Source organism: Misgurnus anguillicaudatus, chromosome 14 (genome assembly GCF_027580225.2).
Source record: "Misgurnus anguillicaudatus chromosome 14, ASM2758022v2, whole genome shotgun sequence".
NCBI lineage: Eukaryota > Metazoa > Chordata > Actinopteri > Cypriniformes > Cobitidae > Misgurnus > Misgurnus anguillicaudatus.
In genome coordinates this window covers 31,509,746-31,529,902 of record NC_073350.2, presented here as the reverse complement: position 1 = coordinate 31,529,902, position 20,157 = coordinate 31,509,746, and the positions used below count along the sequence as shown (strand labels likewise).

Sequence of the window (20,157 nt, the reverse complement as noted above, 5' to 3'; positions counted from 1 at the left end):
AAAAAAAACCATATCGTCGGGCTCTAGTATTTATTACAAATATATTAAATATCGGGCGATATATCGTTATCGCCGGGTTTTTTACTCCCTAATATCTGTATGGGCACCCCCCCCCAAAAAAAACCCATATCGGTCGGGCTCTAGTATTTATTACAAATATATTAAATATTGGCCGATATATCGTTATCGCCGGGGTTTTTACTCCATAATATCTGTATGAGCATCCCCCAAAAAACCCATATCGGTCGGGCTCTAGTTAGTATTTATTACAAATATATTAAATATCGTCCGATATATCGTTATCGCTGTTTTTTTAAACTCCCTAATATCTGTATGGGCACCCCCCCAAAAAAAAAACCATATCGTCGGGCTCTAGTATTTATTACAAATATATTAAATATCGGGCGATATATCGTTATCGCCGGGTTTTTTACTCCCTAATATCTGTATGGGCACCCCCCCCCAAAAAACCCATTTCGGTCAGGCTCTAATATTTATTACAAATATATTAAATATTGGCCGATATATCGTTATCGCCGTTTTTTTAACTCCCTAATATCTGTATGAGCATCCCCCCCAAAAAAAAACATATCGGTCGAGCTCTAGTATTTATTACAAATATATTAAATATCGGCCGATATATCGTTATTGCCAGTTGTTTTTTTACGCCCTAATATCAGTAGGAGCACCCCCCCCCAAAAAAAAAACCATTTCGGTCGGGCTCTAATATTTATTACAAAGATATTAAATATCAGCCGATATATCGTTATCGCCGGGGTTTTTTACTCCCTAATATCTATATGGGCACCCCCCCAAAAAACCCCATATTGGTCGGCCTCTAGTATTTATTACAAATATACTAAATATCGGCCGATATATTGTTATTGCCAGGTTTTGTTTTACTCCCTAATATCTGTATGAGCATCCCCCCCCCAAAAAACCCATTTCGGTCGGGCTCTAATATTTATTACAAATATATTAAATATTGGCCGATATATGGTTATCGCTGTTTTTTTACTCCCTCATATCTGTATGAGCACCCCCCCCCAAAAAAAAACCCATTTCGGTCAGGCTCTAATATTTATTACAAATATATTAAATATCGGCCAATATATCGTTATCGCTGGGGTTTTTTACTCACTAATATCTATATGGGCACCCCCCCCACTCTAGTATTTATTACAAATATATTTACAAATATATAAAACATCAGACACCCTCCTTCAGGGTCACCTGAAGGAGGGTGTCTGATGTTTCGAAAGACCCGAAACACCCAATGAGATCAAGAACATCACTGATGATGTGCCCTAGCTTAGCATCAAATGATGAATCATTATTAAAAAAAATCGGCCGATATATCGTTATCGCTAGGGTTTTTTACTCCCTAATATCTGTATCGGTGTGCACATGTCTCTGTTATGGATGTTTTACTAAAATAATAATGAAAGTTAAACAGGGACCTTGCATGGGTATTTAAACCACCAAATATCGGCATCTGAGATATCAGTAGGCCTATGGTTAAAAACTTTACATTAAAACTACATTTTTTCATAGTAAGCTTGACATTTGCACGGAATTGCTCAAGACACACAAAAGGGATACATAAGGATAAATTTTTTAATTGAGATTTATACATCATCTAAACGCTGAATAAATAAGCTTTGGACTGGATTGGCCGAGATACAACAAATCTGGAATCTGAGGTGCAAAAAATTATATATATTTATATATAATTTTTTTGTTGTTGAGTAAATCGTCCTTAAATTTGTCCAGATGAAGTCTTTAGCAGCACATATTACTAATGATAAAAACATTTTTTATAAATTTACATATTTACAAAGAAATTGACTAAATATCCATATGGCACATGCTCTTTACTTAATATCAATGATTTTTGGCATAAAGAAATCAATTATTTTGACCCATACAATGTATTGTAGGCTATTGCTACAAATACACCCATGCTACTTAAGACTTTTACTTAAGGTTTTGTGGTCCAGGGTCACATATTATGTACATGTTAATTATGTACTGTAGATGTTTACAGGTCAAACTGAGAGAGGAATAATGTTTCCCACAATGCAATGTGCCTAAACTGTCAGCAGCTAATGCATTCAGTGGTGCTAAACTTCTCAAATTTACGACAGACTGATAAAGACAAAATATTGTTAATTTAACATTACAATAACTTAGAGGATTGAACAGCACTCACTGAATTAAACAAGAAACATAGTGAGATCATGTGATATACTCTATACTTATTTTTAAATTAAAAGATACTATGCTCAATAAACATTTTTAAAAAGTATTTACAGATAAGTGCACCAGTATTTCTTTGTGCATGTAAACCTGCTATGAGATGATAAATGTTGAAACGATCTTCTGTACGAGATATTAATCCAGTGAGATCTTTCACATTGACAGTATCAGAGCGTTCCAGCTGGAGTCTTCTGGCACACTAAACATTGTAAAGCTTTATTTATTTCTTCCTCCATGTCAACCGTGTGGCTTTTCTTACTTCTGTCATCATGACATTTACCGCAAATACATTTTTTGCATGCTATTTCCTCTCTATTCAGTTTGAAATGACAACACAAACACAACAGCTCTGTTGTGTTGCAGCTCTTTAAATAAATCCTCACTAGTGACTATGTGGTTCAGAATGGACTTCACATTGGGATCACATCTTTGGCAACTCAGCAGGTTTTGAAACAATGTCTGAGTCAATTTTAGACTGTTTTGTATGCGTTTCTAACAACAGAGTTGTGAAGAGAAATGTGTTCTGGATGAAATCCATGAGAAACAGATGATTCTTCTTTGTTAAAACAATGAATGTGTAATATATGAGAAATTGAAGAGTCTCTTTAAGTGCCATTTCTTGCTGTATATTTGTAAAAGTATTACATGATTTTGTCGGCATTCAGGTATAGAAATGTTACCTGTGGTTCCTTTCTCAAGTCCTGGTCCATAAGCAGTCACGAGTCCAGCATCTCCACTTTGACCCGGTTCTCCTACACGGACGTGGTACGGACTGCCGGGGATGTGACTTCCATTGAACTTCACGTCAATGGTGTGAATGCCGTTCTCACGTGGGATAAAACGAATGGCATATTTGTCTGTAAAACGAGAGGACAAAAACAAATGCGTGAAATAAGCAATCGTGTCCGTCTATATATAAATGTCAAAATTAACAAACCTGACAAAACTAGCACTGTACTAACCCAAACATGACTCAAAAAATAAGTACGAGTGGTAACACTTTACCTGAAGGGGTGTTCATAAGACTGACATGTCACCTTCATAATCATGACGTCACAACTGTCATAAAAAATATTTTTCTTGACCTCAACTACATTAAGTGTCATTCGTTGAATTGTGTCATTTTTAATGCAAAAATGACATTGTTTGAGATGTCTTTGTTATGGCAACTTGACATTACCAAGACAACATAACCGACCACCTTTAACCAGTGATACAAATTGAATTTGTCATTAAAATGTTGTTAAATGTTAATACTCTGTCAAATAGTTTTATAACAAAATCATTAATATTCTTCATAATTTTCATAATGTTTTTTAGATGGTGTTAGAGAAAAAAAAATCAATTATCTAATAATAATAATAATAATAATAATAATAATAATAATAATAATAATAATAATAATAAGTAAAATAATAGTTAAAATTGATAAAATTATATTTTATTACATTTGGAAATCAATTCACCTTAAATTAAATGAAAAGTTAAAGTTAATTACATTAAATTAATTAAATGTTTTGTTTTTCTTCTACGTCAGAAATTTTCAGAACCCTCTGTGTGAAGAAGTTCTGCTAGTTGTCAGTTTTCTCTTTATTGTGCACATACATAAAGTTAAGTATAACCTTATGACGTGTCTGTTTCATTTTGTTGAAGTATTTAAAATTATTTGACATTAGTATTAGCACTTATTGATATTTTAATGACAAGTTCAATTTGTACCACTGTAGTTGAGGTCAAGAAAAATATTAAAGAGTTGTAAAAAATGTGCATAAAATCTCCTTCATGTCTTGATTATAAAGGTTTCATGTCAGTCTTATGCACACCCCTTTAAATAAAGTGTTATCGTAGTAGTTATTCTTCATACCAGCTATTGACATAGTCACTATACAATACAAATAGCTTTCATTTTATTTCGCTTGGACACACCATGAAATTTCAAACAACAGTGTATAAGGGAGGAATAATTGAATTATTTAAATTATTTGAAAATAATGCACACCCATAGTTGGTAATGCGGCACGATGCGAAGCGAAGTGTGCATTATTTTCAAATAGTTTTCAAATGAAGTCGATTATTTCATTTATACAAGACATTTGATCAGGTCAGGTGTGCATTTTCAAAAAGTAATGCATACCAGTGTAAAATTTTTAGCCAATCAGAATAAAGCATTCAACTGCCCCCTGGTATAACATTTATTACATGGCTCATTCGAAAGCTTGATTCTGATTGGCCAGTTGTGACATTTGGAGGTTTGCTATTCCCAGACAGATAACAACCGCTTAAAACGAATAACACACAGTAACCTGGATGCTGCAAATCATTTTGACAATAATAACACATTTTAATAACACATGACATTATATTTACAAATGATATCTTAAAACCGAAAATAAACGCATTTTCCCTCACGGAAGGTCAAGGTCATTCATTAAAAATTAGCTAATGAAATATTTTAAATGTTTCCTACCTTACTTATAAGGTAAATAGCCCTGTAAGAAGTGGGATAACGTACAGGCAGCCAGTTGTCATCATAATATATAAGCCCCTGCTGTGTGATACAAAGACCCTTGGCTTTGTGTCGGGCCCTGATCACATTGTGGGGGCTTATTTCTGCGATAACAAGCCTGTTGCCAATACGTTATCCCATAATATCGCTTATCTAGAACACATGACCTCCCACTAATCTTTTTTTTTGGGACATCTCACCTTGCTCTATTTCAGATACCACACATTCCTCAAGCGCTCCAGATGGACTGTGAACTTTAGCATCAACGTTGCCCTTCGCTCCATTCAGACGGACTGCAAATGAAGCCGGCTGGTTCGCCTTCAGACCGGACTCCTGGACCGGTGAACATTACACAGTTTAAAACATCTCTCACAACCAGTGCATTGTGGGTAGGGCAGCACATTCAACGGATACGATATACTCCGAACATACAGGCTGACAAACATTTCACTGAAATACTTTAATGTACCAAAATCTGGATGCCCAAGTCCAATTTATTTCACCCAAGTTGACGTCATTTGCCAGCATCGCATTTTCAATGACGCACAACACGTCTGGGAATGGGAATATCTGATCTATCCGCTTACATGCATGTATCAGATTAATATCCAAATTATTTCCACATATGAATGAGGTCCGAAACCGATCTGAGAATTTCGGAATCTATGCGCTTTTATCCTGCTTACATGTTCGTGGGTCAAATCCGATTTGTGCCACATGAGGGAAAAAATTGGAATTGAGTCACTTTAAACATAAAATGTAGATAAGTTCTGGCATTATGAAATGCTCAGGGTCTTACCTGAACTCACAGAAGATCAGCTAAAGCTAAGAGGAACATACTGTACAGTATAGACAATGAGAAAACTACAAGGTTTGCTACTCTACAGACAGGAAACTTAACAGTAGAGTAAAAGGGTCAGAATGAATGAAGTTTCTGGATGCTTCTAACATTTCGGCCTCTCTCTGCTTTAACTGATCCTACTGTGAGCTGTAAATTGGTTGATTCTGTTAAAAGTCTTTAAATGAAACACAAGACAAACATCAGACCCACACAATAATGACTCATGTCCAACAGCTATTCAAAAACCGAGTTTTATAAAATTGTATTTAGCTGCCTTCCAGTTTTTAATGTCCTCATGTTTTTTATCCACACTTTTAGTTTTCTTTTGTTTTTCTCAGAAGTTAGTGTGAACAAAAGTTTTTGTTGGAACTTGTGTGGTAACTTAATCTCTCAGCCGAGACTTAACTTGGATCACAGATACAGAAAAACGCCCAGAATGTGTTTTTCAAGAACAGCACATTTCCCATTACATTAACAATATTAGATGTATTGGAAGCTTTCTTAAACCTAGTGAGCCGTCTACCTAGACAGCATTGCAATTAGGGGTGCAACGGATCACAAAACTCACGGTTCGGATCACATTACGGATTTTGAGGCACGGATCGGATCATTTTTCGGATCGGCAAAAAAAAGAATGGGAAAATTCTAATAACAAATCAAGAAATTACAAACATTTATAAAAAAGAACAAGGTTGCACATTAAGTAAGGTCTAAAATCATTAGTTATAGAATCAAATGAATAATAACACTGCATTTATTGTATTAATTAAATGTAATTATTATTTTTTAAAGCCTCAGAAGTGATTTTCTCTTTGTCTTTGGTTGTTTGATTAACATTAATGACACAGACTTAAAGGCGCAAAAGAGGATGTTTCCGCCGACTGAGAATCCAAAGACCGTTACTGAGTTTTTTAAATAAGCGCATGCGCAAGAACAGCCTCCCTCCTTCACAGCTCATATCTAGGAAACGCCTTCCATAACTCGTGCACGAGTATTTGAACACGAGTGTTTGTTTACCACCGGCATATGCTGTGTCGCGTCAGTGGATTCATTATGTGAAAAGATTATGATAATAAACACATAAGACGTAAAGTTAGATCAGTCGACGCTACTCCCATTTCAACTAGCGTGTAGCAGCCTGGTCACTTACAACTACAGTACAAGAACAACGTCGATATACCTGAATAACAGTACAACAATAATTATTCCACAAAGAAAGAATAATCACTGTTACCTGTCGAAGAGAATTTTTGCGACCTGCGCGTCTGACACCTCTCTGTTCCTTCATTGCTCTCCAGTGTTGAAATGTTTCTCCAATAGGGAATGTTAATGTACGTCACCGCAGTGTTGCATTATGGGACGTGGGCGCCATGTTTAGAGGCACCGCCGACCGCTATGCCATTTAATTGTGGGCATGTTAAGCTAAAACTAGGTCAAATTGAAGAAGAACGGAAGAAATCGAGAAGTTGAAAGAAAAGGAGAAGGGACCCTATAGCGAGAAACTAAATGCTACTGCCAAAAAAACTTTATTTGGACAAATAAACAACATAGATCCATGATTTAGCAGCCTCAGACTGGATTAACGTTACGGATCCAGACGCACTACCTCCGCTTACATATCTGGCCAATTACCTTGTTTTTGCAGGACTTTATTTACACTTTGCAGGAGTTTAAGAACTATAAATCCCTTCAAGCTTATAGTAAGGTGACACTTCTTCTTTTGGAGTCTTATGGTTGGCAAACCAGCTATTTACTGACAATGTGTTAATACCTACGTATCTTAATGATTCTATTAAATAATTTCTCCGTTGTATTCTGTGCGATGAATCAACACGTTCATAAGATGGCACTTCTGTTTTGGCCAAGTTATTAAAACACACAAAATGCTAAATATTTAGCTAACGTTGTTATTTAAAGAGTCACAAGCAGTGGGTTTGAGCAGTTGCATTTAATAAAAAATATGTGTTACAATCGTCAAAATTGTCTAAATATTTATTTGTATAACTCATGTGTTTAGGGTAATCAGAAATGAATGAATGAATCAATCAATAACTTACAGTTTGACAGTGTTAGCATAAAAACAAGACAATTTAAGTGGTTCTGCTTTTATTAATCACAAATTACTGAATGACTGAAAATGCAGCGAACACACTCTCGCTGATGCAGGGATTTTTTTTTGAAAAGTAAACTTTTCTCCTGATTGCAGCAGGCAAACCACGCGATCCGGCGTCTTTTAGTCAGCTCCTGCACCGGCTTCCCTTGTTTTTTCCACGAATAAAAGCTGAAAAAACGTATTCCGTTGTTCAGTTTCCTCCCTGAACGATCGCGTGACCTGCTTGATCGAGCAGTACTGACCAAACATATCGAAGTTTATTAAAATCTCGACAGAAAATACAAAAACAACCTCCAACACATGAACTCAAATACAGCGGGATGGGACGCGTGCCTGCAAATATGGCAGTTTATCCATATTGCGACACCGCGTGACGTCAACTCCACATTCCCTATAACGACTCTGGTTAGATAACATTCTTCTGACAAATTTCTCCTCTTCTCAGCGACTTAAAAACTCTTTCTTTTGCGTCCTCCTTCGGGTTTCTTCTCTTCCATGGTGCAGATTCGAGGAGGAAAGCAGGAGCGAAAATGAAAACAAACCGAAACTTAAGACGGAGTTTCATGCGCTATGCGCATGCGTCACTCGTGTAACGTTACTGGAGCGCGCACGTCTCTCCCAAGAAACGTAATGGCAGTGATTGACAAGCCAGAGGGCCAATGACGATTGCGATGATTGCATCAACGATTGGCTGATGTTTATAAGGCCCTACCTTATGCACAGATGACATATATTAATTTTATTACTTTCAGTGCGCCTAATAAATAGTCTTTTATCATTTAGTAAAGACAGTTTCAGGTAACATTGCAAAAATGTATTAAACAAACATCCTCTTTTCCACCTTTAAGTAGGTCAATTGAGCTTACTGTATCTTTAAGTCCAAATATGCACAGACTGCAAATCTCTCCGTTTGTGCACTACCGAGTCCTCTTAAACAAGCGCACACACACAGACAGAGGGTGAATTACGGCACAGCATAAACAGTCTCCACATAAAAACATTACGTTGTTTTTCATTGCTCTATTAGCCAAATGTATTTTAATACACTACAGTATGAGAGAGAGAGTAGGGCAACTCTCTGAAGTTTAAACATCAAGAGTTCTGATCTTTGAAGGATGATACGCCTGACTCGATCTGGACCGGACGCATTCAAACGCATGTGCATTTGTGCATAAAGTAAACTGATCACTTTAGCGCCGTTTTGCAGTTAAACTGTTTAAAATCACTTGAATGTTAACATTATGCAAACCTTTGAAACACTTACAAATGATAAACTTTCCCTATTTAAGTCTGCGTATTAATCCGCGAATCACATGCGAGCCGAACCGTGGGTCGTGATCCGTACGGATCACGGATCAACTGCGATCCGTTACACCGCTAATTGCAATGCGTACTGTAGAACTTTTCTCGATGCATTCGGTTCCAATGGAGAAGACATCTAAAGGCTGATTTATACTTCTGTATACTCCACAGTTTTTAACTCTTTCCCCGCCAGTGTTTTTTAAAAGGTTGCCAGCCAGTGCTGGCATTTTTTATGATTTTCACAAAAGCTTTCAGAAATTTCAGAAAATGTTCTTCTTTAAATATATAAACATACAATATATAAAATGAAAAAACAGACCCTCTGCTTTCAAACAAAAATGTTTCATCCTACCTTTATTTGTTCTTTTTTATCACCTCTTAAATATGGGTACGTTTCTTCAAAAATAATTGGGTTTTTGTAAAAGACGTCTGATAGAAACCGGATGTGCCTCATGCTTCTTAAAAAGTGAAGCCGCTAGCTCTTTTATTGCCCCCTGGTGGCTGGCTGCAGTACAACTCATAAACCCCACACTTCCAATAAAATTTTTCTAAAGATGGTTTTGGTCCTTTAAGGTAGTCGTTATCACGCTGACTAGGGATGGGCATTCGATTAAATTTTTTTAGTCGATTGTCGGGAGAATTAACGATCGACTATCGATTAATCATTAATATTTTTATAATAAAAAATAATTATTTAACTTTTATAATTCAAAAATGTTGAATACAAAAATACAGCGTGTTTTCCTTGAATATGCGGTGCTCTAAAGCAGCAGAACCTGCAGCTGCTGGCCGCATTCTTAAACAGTATGGTGTCAAATATTGCACCCTGGTGGTAAAATGTTGAATTGCTGGCACACAGTGAAATCCATTTAATTGCTTCAAGACACACGCTACATTAGGCAACGCAACCTGCATTAGATAAAAAGTATTAGATTAATCAATAACAAATTAACCTCATCGACGAAATTCTTAACGATCAATTATCGATCGTCGATTAATCATGCCCATCCCTAACGCTGACATAGGTTCAATTTGTTCATTTTTGTGACTAGTGTCATTTTAGCTAGTAATTTCATGCTATAGAAACAGGGCGTGTCGTTATGATTGGCATGGTTGAATTGGGCTCGCGTGTGTTTGGGTCCACAGACGATTCCTTCTGCGCATGCCCTTGCTCCAAACTGACGTTTTTACGCAACATGGCAGCGACCATGGTTGAACATTTCTGGCTTCAATTCATTACAATGGATGGAAGCGAAGTTGCATCGTCCACTTTTTTACAGTCTATAGTTTGAACTGTTTGACCTGAGGTGTTGCTTCCAGGTTGTATAAGTTGGATAGGAGCGCCATCTGGTGGATAACGGAAATACGGACTGATGGAAAAACATTCATTGGCATGAAAGCGTTTTCTCTTAATTGACAAGTTAACTCGTCAATGAAAACACAGTTAACTCCTCAATGGCGGGAAAGAGTTAAATATACTTCTGCTTCGTTGTTCGCGTGAACGTGCAATTACCCATGTGGACCACTAGTAGGCAGTGTCCATGGGCATGTTACTGGTGTATTCCACAGTATTTAACAGAAGGGTTAAGATTAATACATTTTGTAGCTAAACTTTAAGGATACGTTTACACAGAAACTATCTGAAAATAAAAACGCAAAAGTGGCGTTGCGTTATCACTTTTTATTCTGCGTTTATATAAGCATTTTGAGGGGGAAATCTGTGTGGATATGGTGCACAAAAATGTGTGATATTCGATGTAGTATGCACTCCAGGCAGCTCGGTGGCAATGTGAAGCACTGACACACAGCACCACCAAGTCCACGCGCCTGCGTACAACCTTCTTCCTTGTTCTCCCAGGCCTCGCCCAAAACCGTCTGGTTTGCCTCATCAACAATTGGCACATCAACAATTTGATGGAGGTAATTAATGCACCTTCTCTGATCAGTAATACTAGCTGTGAATATTTCGTACAACTCCTGAAGACACTCTTGTTTATTTATCAGACCTGCTATGGCAACTTGAAGGTCTGACTTATGGAAATAATCCAACATGTTGTTTGTTATTTTCCTGACCTGGCGCATGTCTGTGATGTAACGCGTACGCGATGAGAATCCCCATGAGCAGACTTTTGCGTCATAAGATTTCCACTCTGGAGGGTGGTTTCACTTTTTTGCGTTTTAAGCCCCAAAAACGCTGTCGCAGTGTAAATGAAAGGCACATCCGATAAAATATTTGTACGTTTCACCCTCGAGCGTTCTTGTGTAAACAGGCCCTAAGACTCAAACACTCTGTTATGCCAAAATGAATTTGCTTTATACGCTGTATTGTGATAGCTGTGGACATGCATCCCATGTGGTGATGTCTTCTTGTGTCTCACCTGAAGACTGGTAACAGTGAGTCGACGGGCGTCATCCACATCAGCGCAGACGGGCACCAGGTACGGACTGTCAGGAATGTGCTTGTCATTGAACTTTATAGACACTTCGTAGTCACCTGCACATATGGAAGCAAGTTATTAGGCATCTGTTTTATTAAAAAGACGACTTATAGATACATGAGATGAAAACACATTGGCTGTCATTCACTAATAATTTGCATACATTGTATTTTTACGCACGAAACCTTGGCGCCTAAATCACAATGCATGAATTCGTTCTTAACCAAGTTCTAATATCTACCAAGGAGGATTAGGGCCAAGCTAAAATAAAAAATACATCTTGAGATTAAAGTCATTAAAATGCGAGAAATAACGACTTTATTCTCCTTAAATAACGACTTTATTCCCCTTAAATAACGACTTTATTCCCCTTAAATTATTCCCCTTAAATAACGACCTGTATTCCCCTTAAATAACGACTTTATGCCCCTTAAATAACGACTTTATGCCCCTTAAATAACGACTTTATGCCCCTTTAATAACGACTTTATGCCCCTTAAATAACGACTTTATGCCCCTTAAATAACGACTTTATGCCCCTTAAATAACGACTTTATTCCCCTTAAATAACGACTTTATTCCCCTTAAATAACGACTTTATTCTCCTTAAATAACGACTTTATTCTCCTTAAATAACGACTTTATTCTCCTTAAATAACGACTTTATTCTCCTTAAATAACGACTTTATTCTCCTTAAATAACGACTTTATTCTCCTTAAATAACGACTTTATTCCCCTTAAATAACGACCTGTATTCCCCCTTAAATAACGACTTTATGCCCCTTAAATAACGACTTTATGCCCCTTAAATAACGACTTTATGCCCCTTAAATAACGACTTTATGCCCCTTAAATAACGACTTTATGCCCCTTAAATAACGACTTTATTCCCCTTAAATAACGACTTTATTCCCCTTAAATAACGACTTTATTCCCCTTAAATAACGACTTTATTCCCCTTAAATAACGACTTTATTCTCCTTAAATAACGACTTTATTCTCCTTAAATAACGACTTTATTCTCCTTAAATAACGACTTTATTCTCCTTAAATAATGAATTTATTCTCAAAATTATATTTATTCTGACTTTTTTCTCGTTAAATAATGAATTTATTCTAGCAAAAAAGGAACTTCACCCATATTAATTATAGATGATGTTCTTCATTTTTTGCTTTTTTGCTTCAGGGGGATTTGTTGAAAGCATTTACATGCAGATTTCACGCATTAATTCAAAGGTATGCTTGCTTAGTAAATGAGACCCAACAATATAAGTAAATCATGCAGGTTAAGTGCAGATGTCTACCAGGTTCTTGCGCTACATAAGAGACGCCACACGATCCGTCCTTTCTGTCTTCGAATGAGATTTCAGCACGACTGGGACCCTCAACGGCGACAGACAGACCTCCAGCGCCCGCCTCCCGCGTCCAGATGTTAAACTCAGCTACACAAGTTAGGGAAAAACAACAAAGATGACTCTAATGTTCGATCAATCACATTTACATCAAATAAGAACGACAGCCCATACCTGGCACACCCGTCTCTGCTCTCTCCAGACCCGGACCGGCCGCTCGTACCTTATGGGCGCCTCCTTCGCCCAGCGGGCCTACGGTGAACTGGAACGGGCTTCCTGGCACGTGCTGCCCACGATACTTCACGCTCACCGTATGCACGCCCATCTCACGGGGCACGAAGCGAACCGAGTAGGTGTGGTTGCCCACAGCCTCGATCTCGGCAGCTTCTGTGCTCCCTGACGGGCTGGTGACCTGAGCCGTGACGTCGTGGATGTCAATTTCTGGGAAAAAAACGGAAAAGGAAGCTGTTGAAGGAAGATTTTAGGAGCAGAGGGAGTTGGTGATGATGGGAGAGCGACCGGGGAGGTGCAGGGCGAGGAAAGACCTCTCAGATGTTTTGATGTCTGCGGTTTCTCACAAACTCACATTACAGGGAAGGGTTTTGCAAGCACAGAGCGCAACATACCAAAGTGATGACATGTACGGAGTCTGGGATTTATTAAAGGAATATTCAGCCAAACATGAAATCCTGACTTCATTTATTCACCCTCATGCCGTTCCAAACCTGTAGGACTTTTCCTCTGTCAGTCATTCAATAGCTTTTGGATCAGCTCGTTTCAGTGCGGCTATTCGGCAAAACATCTTGAGTGTTCCTCAAAAGACAGAGAGACAGGATTTGGAACGACATGAGTCCGAGTTAATGATCACTTTAATTGACTTTGTGTAGAGCTCATGGGAAACAATTCATGATGTGTATTAAAAACAAAAATTCAGCTTTGATTCATGCAAACACACACGGGTATCAAAAGCAAGCGCGTTCTGCCAACCTCGTCGTCCACATGCTCAGTGCTTCAAACGCACCCTCCAGCCCTACACAGGGCCGCCTCAAGGGTGCCGTGCCAAACCCGGTGACCTTCACCCTGGTCACGGCAAAGCGCGTCGACCTCAAGGGACTTGGAGACGGAGAGGAAGTCTGACTTTTGACCCCGAGCCAAACGGAGTAACGCGAGCGATAGACGCCGCTTGAGAGGAGCTCGCGGGACATAGCCAGAAGAAACCAGGTCACTGAAGAGTCAGACGCACACAAAACGAGAAGACAGAAAACAGCGAAGAAAGATCAAAGACAAGCAATGCATCTCAGAAGAAAAACAGGAAAAGACGGTAAGAACAGAGGCACAATGTGGGCACACGTCAGATCTTTTATCACTTACGCATGTTTTTTCCACTGCGAGGGTGTGAGAATACAGTACAGTACTTTGAAAATGTATCTGGATGTGCACTTTAAGGTTTCGCGTGATCTTCACAGGGTCACTGGAGGTGTCCATTAATCGTTAACGTCATCCAGCACATGTGCAGTAACCCAGATATATAAACCGAGCTTCCAAAATAAACATTCAATGTCATCCGAATTTCTGATCGGATGACCTCACACATGACATCAGACTGGGGCCGATATGTGTGGCCTGTATTGAATCACACATCTATCCCTTCATTACACTACAGCCTCATTACCGGGGATAAATACTGACAATGAATCACATGTGGCTCGAATCCACATGATCTTAATCTGATGTTTGCCCTTTATGGTTAACTTAAGGCTGCGATCTGGCGCCATCTCTGTTCGAAACATAAAACTGCAGGTTGGATTACGTACTTATGTTGATATTTCCTTAAAAGATTAGTCAGTTTTCTTAAAAAAAAAATAATAATAATTTACTCTCCACCATGTCATCCAAAATGTTGATGTCCTTCCCCGTTCAGTCAAGTAGAAATTATGTTTTTTGAGGAAAACATTCCAGGATTTTTCTCATTTTAATGGACTTTAATGGACCCCAACACTTAACAGTTTTAATGCAGTTTAAAATTGCAGTTTCAAAGGACACAAAATGATTTCAAATGAGGCATAAGGGTCTTATCTAGCAAACCGATTGTATTTTTGGCAAGAAAAATTAAAAATATGCACTTTTAAACCACAAATTCTCGTCTTCCTCCGGCTGTTTGACAAGCCAGCACAACCTCAACCTCAGCGCGACCTAGTTTCGCATACGTCATCCGTGACCTCTTGAATGGAGGAAGATGAGAAGTTGTGGTTTAAAAGTGTATATTTTTAATTTTTCTTGCCAAAAATGACAATCGTTTCACTAGATAAGACCCTTATGCCTCGTTTGAAATCATTTAGAGTTCTTTGAAACGGCAATTTGAAACTGCATTAAAACTGTTAAGTGTTGGGGTCCATTAAAGTCCATTAAAATGAGAAAAATCCTGTAATGTTTTCCTTAAAAAACATAATTTCTTCTCGACTATACAAAGAAAGACAACAACATTTTGGATGACATGGTGGTGAGGAAATTATCTGGATTTTTTAAAGAAATTGGACTAATCCTTTAAAAAAATCAACTCAAGGTAAGGAGACAGTTTTGGACACTTTAAAATACTTTAATAATTTTTTAAACGAAAAAAAAGTTGCACTTATTTACACAAAACACTCTGATTAGATACATATTCACTTTAATGCGCTATATAACATGTTATTATAATAAAAATGTGTTTAATAGATTGGAAATGGATGAATAAAGCTAGTAAAATGTGTCATTGCCCAGCCAACGTCGTATAAATCTAGATAGTATATTTTTTACTGAACAAAGAAAATGCAGGAAGGGTGGGGAGCGGTCTTTATGCTTGTTAACATTGAACACATTGTGAATATGAACAGTGTGAAAAAACATCATACTATGCCAAGACCCATATTGCAAACTTTAGCATAAATTGATATTATATGAACTAGATGTTTTCTCTGGAGACAGCGCAGTGGTGCAAGACTTGTGTCAGCACCGTGCAGTATATACCGCAAACACACGGCCGACCGCTGACACAAAGCTGCAGCAACAGCTGCGCTCGACACAACGGCTCTACAGGGAAATCAAAGCAGAGAGATGGCAAAATCATTTCAGTGTCCTGCGTATGAGCGCCATGTGTTTTTACTCGTGTAGAAGAGCTTCAGATTCTCCAAGCTTTCGACTCGGACATGTTCTTGGCTCCGTTTGTTACCTCAGATTGAGGTCTAATTCTACAGTAAATTACACAAGACAATAAACCAAAACTTGACATGAAATTGTAAATAATTTATGCTTAATGTCAAATTAAAAGTTTCAGTCTTAGATACAAAGATCTACAGTTTTGCTGGTTAGTCAGCAGGAAGCATTTGTGAAGGTAATGGGAATATCATTAAATGTCACGTTCATCTCAATGTACAGTCTTAAACGATCTGTATGGCTAAATTTTATGCAATATTGTAGTGTAGTCTACATCATCTGAAAGCTTATGTTAGGATTTTGTTCGTAAGGATATGACAATATTTGGCCGAGATGCGACGGTTTAAAAATTTGAAATCTGAGGGTGCAAATCAAAATATTGAGAAAATCGTCTTTAAAGTCTTAGCAACACATATTACTAATGGTAAATAATTTATGCTTAATGTCCAATTAAAAGTTTCAGTCTTGGATACAAAGATGTACAGTTTTGCTGGTTAGTCAGCAGAAAGCATTTGTGAAGGTAATGGGAATATCATCACAATCATCGATTTACTATCGTAGAAATCATTTAACAATTTTAAAAATGCTTCGTTTTCTTACACTACATTAAAAAATAGCTAACTAGCCATACAGACATTTTAGAAAGTCACCATGAAAGAAAACATTGACAATTCTTATTTTTTATGAAATATTAGTGTTTGATAAATGTGACCCTGGACTACAAAACCTCTTTTTTTTTTTTGAGATTTATACATCATCTGAAAGCTGATGTTAGGATTGGTTTGTTAGGATAGGACAATATTTGGCCGAGAAAAACTGGAATATCAAAATATTAAGAAAATCGTCTTTAAAGTTGTTCAAATAAAGTCCTTAGCAAACACACATTACTAATGATAAATACATTTTTTAAATATTATCACTGCAAAAAATGACTTCCAAGTAAAAAATTCTTAGCATTTTTGTCTTGATTTCAGTAAAAATATCTAAAAATTTTTGAATGAGGATGCTTTTTCTTGATGAGCAAAACAACCCAACAAATAAGTCTAGTTTTTAGACCACAAACATCAAATTTAAGTGATTTTGTGCATAAAACAAGCAAAAAAATCTTATAACATTTTTTTCAAATACTAAATACAAGAAATATTTGCTTACCCAATTGGCAGATTTTTTTGCTTGCTTTATGCACAAAATCACTTAAATTTGATGTTTTTGGTCTAAAAACTAAACTTATTTTCTTGGGTCGTTTTGCTCATCAAGAAAAAGCATCTTAATTTAAGAATCTTTAAATATTTTACTGAAAACAAGACAAAAATTCTAAAAAAAAATGATTTTCTTGAAAATCACAAAATCACTTTTATTTTCTTGAAAATAATTTTTTGCAGTGTAAAAGTAGGAAAAATTACAAAGTATCTTCATGGAACATGATCTTTACTTCATATCCTAGTGATTTTTGGCATAAAAAAGATACTTTTGACTCATACAATGTATTGTTGACTATTGCTACAAACATACCTGCGCAACTAATGACTGGTTTTGTGGTCCATGGTCACAAATGATTTATTTGTGCACTTTTTTTATTAAATGTGCTGTATAATCTTTAATCAATAATGTTATGCTGTCACAAGTTACGGTGCGAGGGCAGGGCTATTGGGGACTCGCTGCAGTTCATCATCAGATCGTCCTCGCGTTAACTTCTTACGATCCAATCAGTTCCTGATAGACAAAATCAGGTCCCGCCCTACATTTTTCCTAATTTCAGAAGCCATTTCACTTCGATATATGTGTCATTATATAAAAATATACAGAATCGCAACTTTCTTTTTTATGCCGACTTTGTTAACAAGATGTTGACAAAGCCTATGTGAAAATTGGCAGATCAAGTAAAGTGATGAGAAGACCATAAAATATAGATTTAGATCACGTGAGACTTAAAAGCCCACCTGTGTGAATCATTTAACATCCCTGAAGAATGAGATCATAAGTAAACATTACTGATTTAATCAGACCTGTATGATACTATCTCATATTATTCTGAACATACACACTTTTATTTCTGTCTGTATGCTAAACTATCACAGAAAACATTAAATAACGGTGTGTTAGAAGTCGAGCAGGAGTCTGTTTAGTCATCATGTCACCTGCACTACTGATTAACACAAAGAGATACAGGAGGCAGAAAAAGTGAGAGAGAGGCCGAGAGATGTTACGAGAGTTAACTTACCTGGTATCTTTAGGTTGAGATCACACACACTTCCAACACTACTGACAGAAGCTGCCTTCTGTCGACGGGTGATGCTCTCACGGATTCGACCTTCACCGGTGACTTTCACATTAAATGGACTTCCTGGTAACACAAAGAATCTTCTGTTACATAAACCTTGAAAACTGCCCTTAAATCACATGTAAATGTCACTACATTGCATACACTGTACACAAGTGACATTAAAGACAGACAGCTTGAAACAGGGTTATTATCATTAACTAAACGTTTGAAAACATGTCTGTTAATTGAAATCAAATAAAATCTATATTGCAATAATTGACTTTCTTACTTAGTATTTTTTGTCTTGTTTTCAGTACAAATATCTAAAAATATCTAAAAGATGTATTTTCTTGATGAGCAAAATGACCTAAAAAAAAAGTTTTTAGACAAAAACAAATTATTTAAGTGAATCTGTGCTTAAAACAAGAAAAAAGAAAGTTGTCCTTGAAATTTTCTTGAATTAAAATTTTTCTAACCCCATTGGCAGATGTTTTTGCTTGTTTTAAGCACAAATGAAGAGTTTCGTTGCAAAATGAGATTTTAACATTCTCCGAGACTCAATTTTTTACATTTTTGTCAAAACATGCTTATTATTATGTTCTCATGTTATTATTTTGTTTTATGATGCTACTTGGGTGTATTCTTTAAGTTATGAAGATTTAAATCAAAACAAACCAACTGCAGTTGAATTGATATTAATTGGAATGAACAACCAAAAAATGAGATTTCTGAAAAATAAAAAAAAACTCTTCAAATTCACTTAAATTATATATATTTTTGTCTAAAAACTACACTTATTTTCTTAGGAAATTTTGCTCATCAAGAAAATTAATCTTAAAGGTGCAGTGTGTAAGTTTTAGTGGTGAGGTTTCAAATTGCAACCAACGTCTCATCCCTCACTTTTGAAACGCATAGAGAAGCTACGGTACAGAACAAACACATCATTATCAAAGACAACTTAGTAAACAAAGTTTGTCCATTAAGGGCTTCTGTAGAAACATGCCGGCACAAAATTGTGACTTCCATGTAAGGGGACCCTCTGTGTATATAGATAAAAACGGCTCATTTTAAGGTAATAAAAACAAAATGGTACATTATGAAAGGTCTTTTACACCACTGATAATATAGTTATCTATATATGTAGATTATATTCCATTTCTGTCAAGGGATTTTTCTAAAAGTTACGTACTGCTCCTTTAATTTATTTATTTTTATATGTACTGAAAACAAGGCAAAAATTCTAAGTAAGGAAAATCATTTTTTGCAGTGTAGGCCTAAATAGTTATTTAGTTAATTTAAACCAAATGATCATTAGAAATGTTGCCTTAGCAAAAAACTCAAATAAGTTTAGGTTAACTGAAACAAAAAAACTGAAACTTGTACACCAAAGCTTTTAAACACGGCTGAAACGCCAGGTGGATGTCAACTGTGGGCTGACAGCTAAGCGCTTTGGTTGCTATGATGCTTCTGTTTATCAGTCGTTGTACCACGCACCGATTGGTTGTTGTGATATTTGTCCCGCCCATCCTCTACCGTGACTGGACGCCTGAGTGAAAAGTGACATTGACGAGCTGAGCGCAGAAAAAAATGCAGCGCGCTAACTTAAATAGCAATTTTAGTGTGGAAAAATATGAATAAAAACTGATAAAATTACAAAAAAAATCAAAAATTTTACTAAAACTAACAGAAATGTAAAAGCAATTTTAAATATGAATAACTAAAAAAAAGGTTTAAAATAAGCTTGGTCTTCATTTTGAACACTGTATCTATTGTCTTTGTCAAACATTAATGAAACATACCCATAATGTGATGATCTACACCTGTGTTAACGCTTTTAAAACATCTGTGGAAACTTGACATCATACATCCACTAAAAAGGGTCCAGCATCA

At 36.6% G+C, this 20,157-nt stretch overlaps 1 protein-coding gene across 2 annotated transcripts in view; it reads right to left on the bottom strand.

Annotated features, from left to right (window-relative positions):
• Positions 1-20,157, bottom strand: part of flnba (filamin B a) — a 116,200-nt gene that overhangs the window by 5,864 nt on the left and 90,179 nt on the right. For both annotated transcript variants that reach the window (XM_073876323.1, XM_073876324.1), the window contains 6 exons: positions 18,226-18,348; positions 12,987-13,253; positions 12,765-12,902; positions 11,400-11,515; positions 4,966-5,098; positions 2,940-3,116 (listed from right to left, as the gene is read on the bottom strand). In XM_073876323.1, coding sequence (XP_073732424.1) covers positions 2,940-3,116; positions 4,966-5,098; positions 11,400-11,515; positions 12,765-12,902; positions 12,987-13,253; positions 18,226-18,348 — 954 coding nt within the window. The remainder of the gene's footprint in view (positions 1-2,939; positions 3,117-4,965; positions 5,099-11,399; positions 11,516-12,764; positions 12,903-12,986; positions 13,254-18,225; positions 18,349-20,157) is intronic.